Source organism: Harmonia axyridis, chromosome 5 (assembly GCF_914767665.1).
Source record: "Harmonia axyridis chromosome 5, icHarAxyr1.1, whole genome shotgun sequence".
Lineage (NCBI taxonomy): Eukaryota > Metazoa > Arthropoda > Insecta > Coleoptera > Coccinellidae > Harmonia > Harmonia axyridis.
Genome location: NC_059505.1, coordinates 34,398,919 through 34,415,308, shown reverse-complemented (window position 1 = coordinate 34,415,308; position 16,390 = coordinate 34,398,919). Strand labels below are relative to the sequence as shown.

Sequence of the window (16,390 nt, the reverse complement as noted above, 5' to 3'; positions counted from 1 at the left end):
TTGCTGGTATTAAACCCACAGGGAAAGAGGTACTTGAATAAAGACAATAATATTATAAAAATTGAATTTTATTTATTATCATATGAAATTAAAGCACACTTGGTAAATAAATTTCCATCACTATGATTTCTGATCAAGAAGATCACTGCTAGCAGGCTTAAAATAAGAAAAAGGAAAAACATTATTATAATCAACAATATCTTTTTTTTGTAAATACAAATTATAACTGAACCTTGTTCTCAATTAAACTTATAATATGTATTCGTTTTTTTAAAACGATATAAAATAACAGTACAGATGGCACTCATGGAAAACCATGATAAATTTAGATAACAAACTGATATCTTTTTTCGATTTTTTTTCTTTTTGGTATAAAAATGATACGGATTGGATAGAATAAATGCTTGAAAGAAATCTTCAAGGGTACTCATCATCCAAAAAGGTATCAATCATTCGTTCTCATACATGCTTGGCAACAAAAGCTCAACAATTCTTAAACCCGATAGATGTAATTTTCTTCATATCACACTGGGTATTGGAAGAAAACTTTCAACAGTCAATTCACAGCAATTCACTATCATTTAAAATCACGATTTTGGAAACTGCGACTAGTTAAACAATCAGGAAAATTTCAATTCAGATTGTTTATTCAAAGATGGTCAAAACGCATTATTTGTGGAATGAGAATAAACCGCTTTTTTCAAACAATTTTCAAAAGATACATCTGTTTTTGAAAATAAATAAACACAAACATTTCAAAATTAACAGTATATAATTAAATCTATGTAAAAATATATTTGACACAATTTTCTATGTAAGAGGAGGTTGTTTGTTTTTTATCACAGGTAAAAGTCCAAATTCATTTCAGAGTAAGATCCTGATATGCAAAATCTATTTTTGGGCAAAAATGTCTCCATCTTATTTCATGATATCCAATTCAATTATTGCTTTTTAATTATTTTTTTTTGTGGTTCTATACAAATAGTAAAAAGTTACAGAATCACATTTTTTTATTCACAAATAAATATATTCAAAATTATATAATTTTTTTTTATTTTTTTTTTGTAACACTTATAATAATAATCAACGTATTCCAACAGTAAAACAATTGTAAAATAGTACGAATAATTTCCACAATATTAAAGCTCTCATAAAAGTTGGTGTGTTTGATGCAATTTTAAATGTAAGTGAATTGTCTGAACTGACTGAAGCTGTTTGTAAATAGATACTATCTCTACACTTATTCCCCGACATGTCAACCAACATAGCTAGATGACTTGAGCATTACAAAATGTTAAAAAAATATCCAAATGTATCTTAGGATTCTTAGAGTAGAAATATGGACTGTCTCTCTCAGTACAATTGTTCGGAAACAAAGTTCCTAAAATAAACCCTCCGTATCTTACAAAATTTAAGCAGGTACGGTTTTTCTACAGTCTCTATCTGTGCTCTAAACAGCACAGTCAAGATGCTTAATTTTTAATTATCACAATGTAGACTGATTATTTCTCAATCTATTAAACATATACAAAAGTATTAAAAATAGAAGCGCAATGATAAACCTAGGCCAAATAATCCTACTGCTTAAGGCCAGTCCCAAAGAATTATTAATTCGTCAAAATTTAAATTTACTCCGAATTTGCAATGTCAAACCAAATCGATAATTTACAGAGAAAAACAGGGTGAAAGATCTTGGTCAAAGGTCTTTGGAATGAAGTACTCGAGTAATTTTTCTTCTTCTTCTTCAGACCTGTATTACGAAATTTTAGGTTAACAATCTGCTTCTTTATGCATCGATTTCAAACCAAATAACTATGAAAATGATTATCAATGCGTGAATTATAGTCCTTTCAATGTGTAATGGGACTGACCTAGAGGGTGTCAGATCTACAATTAGAATTTGTTACTCAAACTTTCACCTCCAACAAGAAACTCAACAGTAGCGTCTATGTTACTCTACCTGAGTCACTTGATTGTCAAATAACCATCCAATCAAGTGCCACAGAAAAGCCATTATCATCACTGGAATAGATGCTGCAGTGTTTTTATCACTTTCAGAGGTCAGTATTAATCTGTATTTACTCTTAAAGATTTAGAATACTCACAAGGGATTGTGAAAACTTAATTGGTTTATATGTGAAATGGAATAAATTCACCCCAATAGCATCTCTGGGCTATCCTGCGTAATGTAGATCTGACATGAGGTTCTCAAACCACAACAATTTGTTTCATACAAAATACTAAATATTTTTTTGATTTTTTAATTAATTAGACAAATAAATTTTTCCAGATAACGAAAGATCCGAAAAACCGATGAAACTGAAGATTATTCTTTTTTTAATTTTTTTTCAAATTTTTGATGATATGGTTGGAGAACCCGAACGAACTATTTCCATCAATTCGAAACTTACAGAAAATCATAGTAAATGAAATAATTTAACAACTCCAAAGATATCTTTAAAGACTCCAAATTAGAATTTCCTTCCGAAAAAGAAAAGAAAAAATTGAATGATAATATGATAATAAAAATTCTGGTGACGTCGTTTACCAACAAAATTTCAACCACTTGGACTGGAGATCGGTTGAGGAGTAACCACAGAGGAACGTGACAGGTACTGACAAGAACCGCCACGTCTTCTTCTCTGCATCAGATGGCTTTCGCTCGGTGGACTCAGACCGAAAAGTTGGGATGAACAGTTCCTCGAATCTGTTCTGTAAATGCTCGGCCGTTCCAAGTAGCCCAAATTCATGCTGAAGTGCTGTTGCACCACTCTGTTCACAGCCATTGCGGACTCCGCGAAATGAGATAGCTCAAGGGCGGAGTTGTTTCTTCTTATCACTGCAGGCGTGGTCAACGGTGCAGCATCGCTTGCGCATCTTAACCAAGGGTGTTCAAGAACACGCTCTGCGCTGATACGTTTGTTGGCACACTTGACCAACAGTGATCTGGAAGAAAATGGTATATTTCAATAAAGTGTGTAAATTATTATAGATATTCTTTATTCAGTCAAAGAATAAATCCATCAAAAAAACTGAGAGCATATGAGATGAAAAGGACACTAAAAAAATTGAAGAATCGATGTGAAAAATTAACACCTGTTGTTGTTAAATATTTGATAATATATTGAATTGGTTTTTTTTATATCAATCAGTGACAAATGGCAACTATATTCATGCAATAATGCTACAGGGTTCGACAAAATACTTCTGAGTTGATGAATTAGAATATTTCTCTTCAACAGTATTTTATGTGCCCCGTGAAGAAACAACGAATAGACTATGTATGCGCTTATAGCAATTCCTTAGAGCAATTACAAATTACTAAAAATTATTTTAAATGTGAGAAGAACCTGCAGTTCTGAACATAGAATATTCTTTATTCTAAGATCTAACCTAACCTACTGAACATGAATTACATGAGAAATGTCAAAAAATAATGTACAGTGCTGCCATTATTACCATTTAAAACTGTCTGGATTTTTTTATTTGATTTTCCACCTTCCAAAACATAAATTTCAGGGGGAGTAAATGAATTTTTCCCCTAAAGCTTCAATATCGAAAATAATGCATTAAAATTGTGTATTCAAGGTAGCGAAACTCACCTAATAAGATCCTTCGCTTCTTCTGAAATATCTCTCCAATCGCTCTCTGGGAAATCATAGTACCCTTCCTGAATGCTATGGAAGAGTAGTTCTTGGCAAGCGCCACAGTTCTCACCACGCTCCCAACCACAGTCCCGTCCGCATTTCCCAGAAAACGGAGGGTAACCACAAAGCAAGATGTACGTTATCACACCTAGTGACCATAGGTCACAGCGTTTGTCATAGACAGTTGAATCGTTGTCCCCTATAAATGCCTCCACGACCTCAGGTGCCATGAATTCAGCACTTCCAACCTGGAAATATCCAAAATTAATCAGTGGACTTTGTAGAGAAAAAAAAAGAAAAAGAATAATAAAAAAGAAAAAGAATATTTAAAAAAGAAAAAAAAATAAATAAAAAGGAAAAAAATAAATGAAAAAGAAAAAAAAAAGAGAAATAATACGGGGGTTCCACAAGATTGGAAGTTCATATTCCTGATAAGGAAAGAGATAGGTATCTAAAAATAAAAATGAGACCAGCCCAGAAAAACTAGACACCCTCTGTGATCAGAAAATATTTTCATTACATAGTGCTCAAGGAATAATGTAACACTCTTGCAAGACCCTGTATATCATGACCTAACTTAGCGAAATGTAATTTCATGCAATATATTGATGTAATAGTTACCGGAGTAAGCAGTTGTGGAGTAGCCAACGGACTAGAAACACTGGACTGAAATCGGATACCGGAACCCAAGTCCAGATCGCAAATTTTGATCGGACAAAGTCGATCTTTGTGCACGCATAAGATGTTCTCCGGTTTGAGATCCCTATGTGCAATTCCTTTTGCGTGCATGAATCTCAGGGCAGATGCAATCTCCTTAACAATTTCTGCAGCGGCTGCCTCACTGAAGTACCTGTGCTCTTGGATTCTCCTTAAGAGCTGCCCCCCATTGACCTAAAACCAAAATAAATTGTTGAAAAAACCACGAAACATATTTATCTTAAATATTCTCGAATATTTTGAAATAAACATACTTGAAACTATCAATTCAACAAGCAATTAAACCGTTAAACACAAGTTTCTATGAGTTATACACAAAATATAATATTTACCTTTTCAAAAACCAAGTAAAACTTTTCTTCGTCCTCAAAGAATTCTGTGAGCTGTATAATATTCGGATGACTTTGGCAATGATGGAAGGTTTCAACCTCGCGAAATACTCTGGCTCGAGCATGACCTGGTACTTTGTCAATGACCTTGACTGCGCACTCAACACCAGTGTAGATGTTAATACAAGTTTGAACACTTGCATAAGCTCCTTCTCCCAATACCTCACCAGTTAGTCTGTAAAGGTCTGAAAAAAAAAGTCTGTATAAGATTTATGTCATAAGTGTCAATGGAGTGTTTAAATTTGTAGGTGTTCATTCTTGAAAATTTTCTTTAAATTTGTTAGTCTATTCATTAACATTTCTATTCCAACAATGTACTGCGTTTGATAATAAAAAAAAAGGTTTTAACATATTTGTCTTGTTCAGAATTTCCAACATTATCACAATAAAAATTTATCAGTGTTTTGAAACTAAAATATTTCCATCACCACTTGAGAATTATATTTAAAAATTCCAGACCTTGGTCACAACCATGAAATGAAAAGATCCCTATCCTCTAAAGGTACTTTATTAAAGTATCTTTACAACAAAATTGAAGGGATTATGTAATCCTTATCTTTTGAGTGTAGTATTTAGATTTATTGCATGTTTTTATTAACAAAATATTTGACGTGGATCTTCCAGTAACTATCAACAAATGGATATATCTGTTTGTTGATCTTATGATCCAATAAATATTTATTCTAGATGTGCTCATTTGAAGTGTATATGGATTTTTTATCGTTTAATCGTTTTTAATATTAAGGAAATGAAAAATTTCAAGGAATATCATTGAATATATTCTTTAAAGTCACTCGATCCAAATAATTTTTGACGTGATATTTTGAGTTTCATATGGAATATTTAATGTAATATTCGATTGCATGACAATCCCAAAAATATGAAGCTTATAATCATTATAATTACCAAACAAGGTTTTATTGAGTTCCTGTTCTGTATGTTTACTCTGATTTTGAAGATAAGAGCAAAGGTAAATTCCGAAAAATTAGTTTCCTTGGAAATCTTTTTTTTTTTCAAGCGGAAAAACACATTGTATATTCATCATTGTTTTCACAATGTAATCCAACGAAAGTCAATAATAGCATACGCATGCTACAATGTTACCTATATGACTCATCATAAACCAAGGAGGAGAAATTTAATTTGCATATACAAGAAGGATTTTCCAAGCGTAAAACAAGTCGAGTTATCCCACGCAACAATGATTTTCAATTAGAACTGGTGTATCCACTTAATGTTATATTGTGTATCTGAGGCATGGATAAGAAAGAAAGATTTGTAAATAGAAAAGCTGGGTATGTTTAGTTTCATCTGCGCAGATAAAACGGAAAATAGTTTAACACTTCACTCGATTTGACCATGATTTTCATCTGATTTGTGATAGGGAGAATTGAAAGAGAATTTTTTTCTTTTGCATTTGAGGACGTTTATTTTTATTTGTGCACTCATTCGATCCGATAACAAAATTTACTGTTGATGGTTTTATCTGTGCCAAGATAGTACATAGGACTTACAACTTTGCTTCCGCCAATTTTTTTCCGAAATTCGAGGCTTTATTGTAAAAAACTGGTTAAACATTTATTATTCAACGTTTTGTCCATCGCTGGCCACTACTTTCGGGCAGCGTTTCATTCGGTTTCAACAACTCATAATACACTACGCCGAGCTGCTCCCACCAAATACATACTGGGCTTGAATATTCGATTTGGCCGTCGACTTGGAAGCATGGCCGGATTATCCTCATGACTTTCTGCGCTTGGGATTATCGTAATCCCAATTTTCGTCTCCCGTCACAATGCGATGCAGAAATCCCTTCCATCTTTGCTTTGCAAGCATATGTTCACAAGCAAACAAACGCCGTTGAACATCTCTCGGCTTCAACTCGTACGAATTTTCTTGTTTCTGAATCATTCCCATGACTTTCAGGCGTATTGAAGGGCTTGTTGCGTCAATGATCCTGCCAATTCTTGTTGCGTTTGACAAGAGTCTTGATTAAGAAATACCTCCAATTCTGTATCTTCGAAAACCTTCTCTCTTTCACCTGAAATTCGACGTCAAAATCACCGTTCTTGAAGCTTTGAAACCACTCTCGGCACGTTCTTTCACTAATAGCGGCCTCACCATAGGTATTTGAGATCATTCTATGAGCCCCAGCCGTTTTCTTCATATTAAAGCAGAAAATTAAAACCTCCCGCAAATGACGAGAATTTGGCTCGTAAGCTGACATGTTTTATCGATAATAATTATGATGCAGACACAAATTGACTAATAGTTCGATGGTGTTATGTTTACAAATACCTAAGCTTATAGTATGTGTGTGTGTGGCTACAGCCATGTATTGCAAAACGACGGAAGCAAAGTTGTACAGCAATATATGATCAAAATACCTTGCTCGTCCCAAAATACGGATGCATAACCTTGCCAGCTGATGTTTTGAGATTTTGATCTCTTTGGACGATTTTTAAATGTAGTAATGAATCCATCTTTCACTCACGAGGTGTTTTAATGTTGAGTTTTTAATTCAAGCAAGGTTTTTGAAGGAGGTATGATGAAAATTATGTATGTACCCATTTAAGTTAAGATGGCTATCTTGAATGAATCAGCTTCTTTATGCTGATTCGGCTTCGACCAAAATAGCAGAACACCTCACACCGAGGAGATTTTAAAATAGCACTCAATCTCCTCAAACCAGAAAGAAACGCTTTATGAACAAGTTTGTCCTCAAGTTGGGGAATTCTCCTCAATTTGGGTTATTACTATTAATGCAAATTTGATTATTATGGATGTCATTCATGTGGTTTTTTCAAATAACCCGCAGAAACTATTAAAGTTAAGTTCTCAAAAATGGTGGAATCGTTTCGTTACGGCTGCACAAAGTGACAACAGCGCTTAGTAGCATAGCTTGTTCAATGCAAAATATGATCTAGGCTCTTTTTTCTTTTACTCCTTGGTCGTTGGCTTATATTCTAACTTGATCAGATATATTTGTTTATCTAAAATTTACCCAAAATAATTTTGATTTGATTTCCTCTTTTATTCATATAATCTGCAGTCGATGTTGCCATATCGTGGAATGGTAACGGAACGCTTTCAAGTTTGAATCCCTATTTTCAATTTCCTTTTTCAAATAATTGATTTTTCTTTTTATATAAGGTTTAAATGTGACGTTTTAACGTAATGTCTTGCTTTTTAGGCGCTCAAAATCCTGAAAATACCCCTTCTTACCTTGAAAACACGAAGACACCACAGAAGAACCGGTACGCTTCTTCTTCCTCCTCTTCTTCTTCGCTTCTTCTTTCCTACGTTCAAGTTCTCTAGCTCGGGTATCAGGATCCATCTGGTCCCCGCTATCGGAGGCGCTTCCACCTCCCAAACCTTCCCCCATGCTGCCTCCATTGATGCAGCCACCGCCACTCTCTGCAACAATATTGAAAAATTTAGTCAACAATTCGCGAGTTTGTGATTTCGTTCAATTGAACAAGTTAACATTGTGACTAACAAACTTGAACCTTTTCTTATTGATCTCTAACCTATTGTTTTTGTAGGTAGCTACTATTCTTTCCACTGTTATCAAATGGTACACTACAGAAGATTTGGCTAGTAATTTCCTCTATAGAAAGGATTCAGCATTGCAAAATAATAATATTAAACCCTTTCAAATATTTTAATAATGATGCAGACATAGTACCCCTTACCACAGCTATATACGTACATACTGCTGGGTTGTGTTTCAAAAATGCCATACGCTTGACCTTTTAGGTTGGTACATACTTCCGAAAAATAAAAGAGTATAATATTTACTATAGCAAAAGTTGTAATTAAATATGAATATAATGAAACAATTTTTACTATGTAAGATTTTCAAATAACAAGATGTAAACGCCAACGCGTCTCTTACCGTTGCTCTGTATGTAATTTTCATTGTAGACAACTTTTGTGATAATGGTCGCCCCTAATTATCTAATTAATCTAATTATATAACCCTGTGTTTGTGGATCTCAAAACCTGGTAATAGCAAAGCTAATACTGTTTGACATTATAATGAAATTACGAAATTATAATGGAAAATTACACGAAGAACTTTTTTAATAACATAATGAACTATTAGGCCTATTGGAAAGTCCCCCGGTATGATGCACAGATGTCGGTATTAGTATTGAATCCATATGATTTTTAGTTAGTAACAACCTTCAAACGATACGTGTCAAAATTTGACAACAGTCCGATCATTAGTTTGTGAGATATTGCGTTGTGAGTGTAGCTACTTTTGTTATTCGACAAAATATGAAAAAAAAGTTTTTCGTGCGCTGATAAAATATTGATTTTTGAAGGGAAAAAATACAGTTGAAGCAAAATCTTGGCTTAATAAAGAGTTTCCGGGGTCTGCACCAGAAAAATCAATCATCATTGATTGGTATGCTAAGTTTAAAAGTGGCGAAATGAGCACCGAATACGGCGAACGTAGTGGACGCCCAAAAGAGGCTTTCACCGACGGAAAAATAAAAAAAGTTCACAAAATAATTTTGAATGGCCGTAAAGTGAAGTTGATCGAGATAGCAGACATTGTGAAGATATCATCTAAACGTGTACATCATATCATTCACGAATATTTGTATATGAGAAAGCTGTGCGCAAAATGGGTGTCGCGCGAGCTCACAATCGATCAAAAGCAACAACGTGTTAATAATTCTGAGCAGTGCTTGAAGCTGTTTAAGTGCAATAAACCTGAATTTTTGCTTCGGTATGTGACAATGGAGGAAACATGGCTCCATCATTTCACTCCGGAGTCCAATCGACAGTCAGCTGAGTGGATTTCACTTGATGAACCGAATCCAAAGCGAGGAAAAACACAACAGTCAGCTGGCAAGGATATGGCATCAGTATTCTGGGATGCGCAAGGTATAATATTCATTGAATACTCCCAAAAGGGCCAAACCACCAACAGCGATTATTATATATCGTTATTGGATCGTTTAAAGGATGAAATCATGAAAAAACGGCCTCATTTGAAGAAAAAAAGGTGCTGTTTCATCAAGACAATGCGCTATCGTGTACCAAATCAATGAAAACAATGGCAAAATTACATGAATTGGGCTTCGAATTGCTTTTGCAACCACCGCATTCGCCAGATCTGGCACCCAGCGACTTTTTTCTGTTCTCAGACCTCAAAAGAATGATCGCTGGAAAGAAATTCAGCGCAAATGAAGAAGTAATCGCCGAAACTGAGGACTATTTTAAAGCGAAAGACAAATCGTACTACAAAGATGGTATCGAAAAGTTGGAAGATCGCTATAATCGCTGTATCGCCCTCGAAGGCAACTTTGTTGAATGATAAAATCGAATTTTGCCAAAAAAATGTGTTTTACTATGGTAGACCGGGGATTTTTCAATTGGCCTGTTATAGACTTTCTTGATCAGTAGGTCATATTCTACAAAATATAAAATATTGACCGGTGACAATTTTTCCATTAGCCTGGTCCTTTGTTCGATAAAGCCAAATTTTAGTTAGGTCCGCCTATTAGCATAAACATCAAAACCGCAAGAATTTCACAGGAATGCCAACTGCATATCCACGCTAATAATAATATGTACGAGTTCGTTTGCATCGCGTCTTATTTATAGCCCGAAAAACGATAAAACCCTTTCTAGAATCCTGTCGAACGACTAGATAAGAAACGCTATTATGCATCACATGACATTGTTTGTCAGCACAACTTCGCAGTTGCGGTTTCTAGCTTGATCGGCAGTAGAAGCAATGAGAGCTTATCTGAATGCGTTTATGATTGTCAAGTTGATGCATATTGTGTTCCTAGATCAGGGAGAGGTCCTCTTGAAGGCTAACGACCTCCATAGTCTGTTCTAGAATTGCGAGACACGATCGGCTCGGCTAGTAACAGACGTTCTGGTTGGTCTAAGTAGGAGATTCGCGATGTTTGGAGCACTAGTAATTTGATACGGACTGAAGTTGACAAGTGTTGCGGTGTTATATCGTTGTAAATTATCAGCGTCTTTGATTGCACGCCACTGTCTGGCTTTGTGTCCTAAGGATAAGGATAGCGAGGTGGAGATGGTTTACTATCGTCTATTAAAGCTAAAAAGTCTGTATGTGCCTTTTTACAATATGGCACACTTGATGTCGAGACAACTTTGAATTCATGCTAATCAAAATAAATTTTTCAAATGCTACTACGTTAATGAAATCAGGGGTCAATAAGAGCACGGAATTCGAGTTGTATTGTTCCAAAGATTAATAGTCCTTCGAAGCGGATAAGGAAATATATATACCTACTTGGAAAAGAGCGAATATCTAAAAAGGGGATTCCAAGGAGATATACCTGTATAATTATTAATTAGTTATGTAAAAATAGCGCAGAATAACTGTTTATCACTTCTTTTATTTTGGAGAATATTTCAACTGCAAAAAAGTAACAAATATGAATGAGATTTAATACGGCAGATCTAATATTTCAATACTTATATAGAGAACTATTAAAATTTTATTATAATTTGAATGTGTAGTTGAAGATTGCACTATCCGTACGTTACAAGTTGCCAAGTAGTTTATTTTTTAAATCTTTCGAGATCATGACGTTTGATCTACTTGATTTATGTGGATTAATATTAATAAATCCTTATGAAGGGTTTTAAATAGGAATTATAAAATTTAAAATGATTATGATGGCAACACTGCGTAATATTTTTTGACATTTCTTATGTCATTTGTGTTCAATAGGTTATGGTAGCAACTTGCAGTTACTTGGTAGCAAATTTGTCTACAATACGACGAATAGTGAGTTGATGATCCACCGAATAATATCGTTGATGAATTATTCTTAAATTTCTGTCAGTATTCACAAATGAGCAGTGATTTTGAAAAGACGATTTAACAATTTTCAAACGTTGTTGATGATTTTAGATATAACCATAGAAGGATAAACATAGATAGAGGGAGTATAAGAATTTTTTACATGTCCCCAACATGGTTAGATTACGTTGTGGGATTGTGATATATTTTCAAATCCACAATTTTACTGTATCGTTATGAATGTATATTATATTGAATGAAATATATTTATTCGAGCGATTCCCGATTAAATATGCAAATTTGAATATTTGGAATCCGATATTTTTCCTAATTGTCGAATTTATGATAAGCAGAACATTTATTATTTTCTGTATCTACCTGCTGAAATCCAAGGTTTGGCAACTTTTGTTCTCCCAGTGTCATCGGTTGTTTCACGTCGTTTGGCGCGCTTGAAGTTTTTTTTCTGAATTTCTTATTTATTTAGGTATTTATTTCAATATATTTTGAGTTAATATGAAAAGTTGATTCACTATGGGACATAAGAAGTGCGTTCTTTGTGGAGAAACTCGCGAATTGAGTGAAATATCGTATCACTGATATGTTTTCATTTCCGCGCGCTTCATATCAAATTTGATAGTTCATGTTGGGGACAAAACTTGCTTACTGAAAATTACATATGCCCCCTCTATCTATGTTTATTACTCGGAGGATATAACCTACTGAACAGAAATGACATAAGGAACGTCACGTCTCAAGTGAAGAGGATCCATGCTGTATAGAATGGATGTAAAAAAAAATCACATTTCATTAGCGTGCTTTCCTTTAGTTTTTTTTTTATTCAAGTTACCTAGCATGTCCATAATTGAAATTTTAGAATTGTTAGAAAAATAATTTCATTTGAGAATTGTGATAGAGGCTTTAAATGATGTTTCCCTCATTTATTGCAGGTTTGTTTTTATATTATTAATGTAGTTATTGTTAATAAAGCCCCCATTTATTGCAGAGACACGCAGTTAACTCCCAATTCAATTAAAATAGAACTTATTATATGGATTTTAGACATTCCGTAAGATGAGCTCTAAAATTTTCAGTGAGGTTAAATATTTTTTCCTCAACCGATTCCAAGGTTTGTTTGCTCTAGGACTTCGTTGTTATATTCAGATTCCCCCTTCTAATGAGTCTGGGAGACTTTCTATTAAAACATTAAAAATAACGATCACAAACAGCAGTAATGCTCGTTATCAGGAAGTCCTGTATAAAATACGTCGAGATAAAATAGAATAAGCATTCCTGAAACAACAATTTTCAAGGTGAAATTATCCGAAGCGTTAACTTAGAATATTGTATTATGTTCGGTCAGCGGTTTGAATGCTTAATTTTCATATATTACAAATAAACACATCGTTTTATACGCTTTTATAATATGAAGCATGTGGCCTTAATGAGTGAATAATTTATTTCAGTGTTCGATTCTATTTTAACCTGCCTTATTTTATTAGTATGAAATTCTCAAGGACTATAGCAGAAAGTCTTTGCCAATTTATAAAAAACTTGATTGCGTAGCGACGTTTATCTATTAAAAGATTAACGAAATTCTTAGTTTCGGAAGTGGAGAGAATATTATATCGAATTTCAAGTATAAAAATAATTTCTTCGAAGGTCAGATACCACTGAAGTTTATTATTTCCTGCTGGATCAGAAATATACGGTTTCCAGAAAACTGTTTCAATTGTGATGTTTTTTACTTCATTATGCCAGAATGAAATCGATTTATATATTTTTCTATGGTGCACAAAAAGTTTCTATGACGTTATATTATGTCAAAGTGAATCATTCATAGAGAAAGACGAGAATTTGTTCATTACTTATTCACAGAACTTTAACGAAAGTTGAAGAAAAATCTTATTTTTCTTTGTGATGACTCAGTTGAGATGCTGAATTCACATACCTAATTTTTTACTGCAGTGAAAATTTCTGAAATATTGAACTTTAGAATAAGAAATTTACCATTGAAAAATCACTATGTTTCAATTCGATCGAATATAGGCATTTTTCGAGTAAATTGCAGAGAGGTATGACTGAAACAATTGGACGAATTTTGCCCATTTGGACTTTCAAGGGTTCGTGTCTTTTCTTTCGAAAATTATCGTGTTTACTCAAATGAATACTTTCACTTATTGTCAATTCGGATCTATCTAGCGATAATCTGATTAATTATAAATTATGATATCCCTATCTACATAAAGTCATTAATTAATTCTTTGTTGGGCAACACATTTCCTAAAAAAAAAAATTATCTTATGAATATGCGTGTTAATAAAGCATACAGGTCAAGTATCGAATGAAATATTACCTATACGAAATGAATCAGAAACAAAAATTGCGAAAATGAAGGTAAATACTTGAACGAACGCCCAAATTCGAAAAATTGAAATTAAACTAAAAATATCTTGAAAAATAGAGATACACACCAGTTTAAATCGTTGCAGAGCTGTGGAAAACTTTTGAGTACGTCGTAGATACAAAATATATCAATCAGGAAATGAACGATATGAATTTCCACCAACGACCTACAAAATATATCTTCGATAAGATAAATTCCACGTGTATGTTCTTGTTTTCTCTATTTTTTTTTCATGGCCTCTAACATGTTTTGGTAATTCAGTGGATCATGTTTAACAAGCTTATTTTAAGGAATATTCTCCAAACAATTCACAAGGGTTGTGTTTTAAAGAATATTCTTCAAATTATTCACAAGTGTTCTGATTTACCTATTAATTTTTAAATCAAATTTTGGGATTTTTCGGTTTTTTTTTTAATTATATTTGGGAGTATTCATGAAAAATTTAGATATTGGATGTTATAAACTTATGACATATTTTCTCTACAGACGCATATTTATTCAGTCGATATAAGAATTTTGTGTTCATTTATAAGTGTCCTCAAACTCTTGGTTACCGTTTCTCCAAACGTTTCTTCCTGAAAAGCTCTTTTAGTTTTTGAAATATTAATTGATATAAAACACTGATCAGTGAATATTCTTCAAACTGCTTGATCTAGTTTAGCAGTTGACGTTTTCGTTGAAAATTCAAATGGATATATAATTCTACTTTGACTAACAGATGGCACCTCTAGCTACTACTCACTACAACTGAATGTTACTCAGATTTGAGTTTCATGAAAGAAAATGCTGAAATAAGGAAATAATAAGCATTTCCCCTAGTTTTTTATGTCGGTTTGTATTTCTTTTTCACGATAACGAAAGTGACGTATTCGTGAAGTTTTAACTGCTTTCATTCAATTAAATGGTCTAATCATATCATTTCCGTTAACGCATGATTTTTAAATAAGTAAACATATGAACAATAATATTAATGAAAGGTCATGAGTGTAAAGCGTAATATACATATTGGGAGTGTCAGATGTTTTCATCTTTATTTTTATAACTCATTGGCGTACCTCGAAAACTTTGTTGATCATCCTCATGTTTATCAGATTTATTAACAACATCTGTTTACAAAGGAATCGGACATTTTTTCTCGAAAACTATTCAATGTTTAATAAAAAAAAAATGCATTTTGCATGAACATTCGTTTCACTATTTTGCAATTGATTTCTCATGTTCAGTTCGATCGGATGGATATTGAAAATAGGGATTCACGGCTTGGCTTGATTTTCAAACTACTTGACTTGAGCTTGACTCGATTTCAAGACGAGCTCAAGTCAAGAAGTAGTTTTTCAATCTCAAGTCAAGTTAAGTATTTATTCATCAAATTCTTGACTCATATCAAGCTACTTGATTTTTAGCAGTTTTATTGTGTAGTTCACATCAATAAAAAATGATTAAATGAGAAGGAACCTTCCAAAAAACCCTTTTGTTTATTAAATTTATTGTTTGGAGAAATCGAAAATATCAACTTTCTTGAAATAGAAATATAAATTAAATCAATATAAATCATAACAAAATGAAAAATAAAGATTCTCAATATTGAGAAACCTCCAGGCTTTGTTTGATTTCATAATTTTCCATCCAGGATCCAAGACACATGAAGCATCTTATAGATTTGTCGCCTAACCTATTGCGGGTTTTTATCACTGTAAAAGCAGCTCTGGAAAATTGTCTTTCTACAGGAGTTGAGGAAGCTAGCGTTGATAAAAAATCCTTGGCCATTTTGGCCAAGTTTGGAAAGATATTTCTGAAACTACCAAAATCTACCAATAGATTACATAGAAATGTGAGAAAACTACTGATAAAGTCACACTGGCGAATGCTTCATCTCCGGCGCTCGAGGAATCCCCTTATTCAGTCTAAGCGCGAACGAGATTGCAGAAATATATGCCGTGCGACGCGTGCATATCAAGCTCAAGTATGTAATTTTTCACAAGCTTGATTTTCAAGTCAAGTAGTTGGTTGAAATGTCAAGCTACTTGGCTTGATGAATCCCTAGTAATGATAATCCGACTTTTGTCAAGACGATAAACGAATTTGATTGTTAAAAAATAATGTAATTTTCATCGAAAATCGTTATCCATTTGAAACATCCTTAATTTATGATAATGTTGATTGCCATTTCAGAAAAAATATTATATGTGTGTCGTAGTAAAAGCACAATCATTATTATTTACATTATCGTCTGCTTTTAGTGCTATAGACACAATGTTCTATTATATTGAAGACAACGATCAAAATAAATAAGTACCTATAATGAAAAAGAAATATATAAAAACTTCAACGTACATTTTCAACGCGATGACATTCTAAACGAATGACAATTGACACTAATGACAGATATTCGCGGGTGCCAACGCAAGAACGATAAAACTGTCACTGG

At 33.4% G+C, this 16,390-nt stretch overlaps 1 protein-coding gene across 1 annotated transcript in view; it reads right to left on the bottom strand.

Moving 5' to 3' along the window:
- Nucleotides 1-52: 52 nt before the first annotated feature.
- LOC123680705 (MAP kinase-interacting serine/threonine-protein kinase 1-like) overlaps nucleotides 53-16,390 on the bottom strand; it is a 33,652-nt gene continuing 17,314 nt past the window's right edge. The window contains exons 2-6 of the mRNA XM_045618739.1: nucleotides 7,979-8,170; nucleotides 4,697-4,938; nucleotides 4,269-4,538; nucleotides 3,603-3,895; nucleotides 53-2,946 (exon numbers count right to left, since the gene is read on the bottom strand). Of these exons, the coding sequence (XP_045474695.1) occupies nucleotides 2,559-2,946; nucleotides 3,603-3,895; nucleotides 4,269-4,538; nucleotides 4,697-4,938; nucleotides 7,979-8,170 (1,385 nt within the window). The 3' untranslated portion in view covers nucleotides 53-2,558. The remainder of the gene's footprint in view (nucleotides 2,947-3,602; nucleotides 3,896-4,268; nucleotides 4,539-4,696; nucleotides 4,939-7,978; nucleotides 8,171-16,390) is intronic.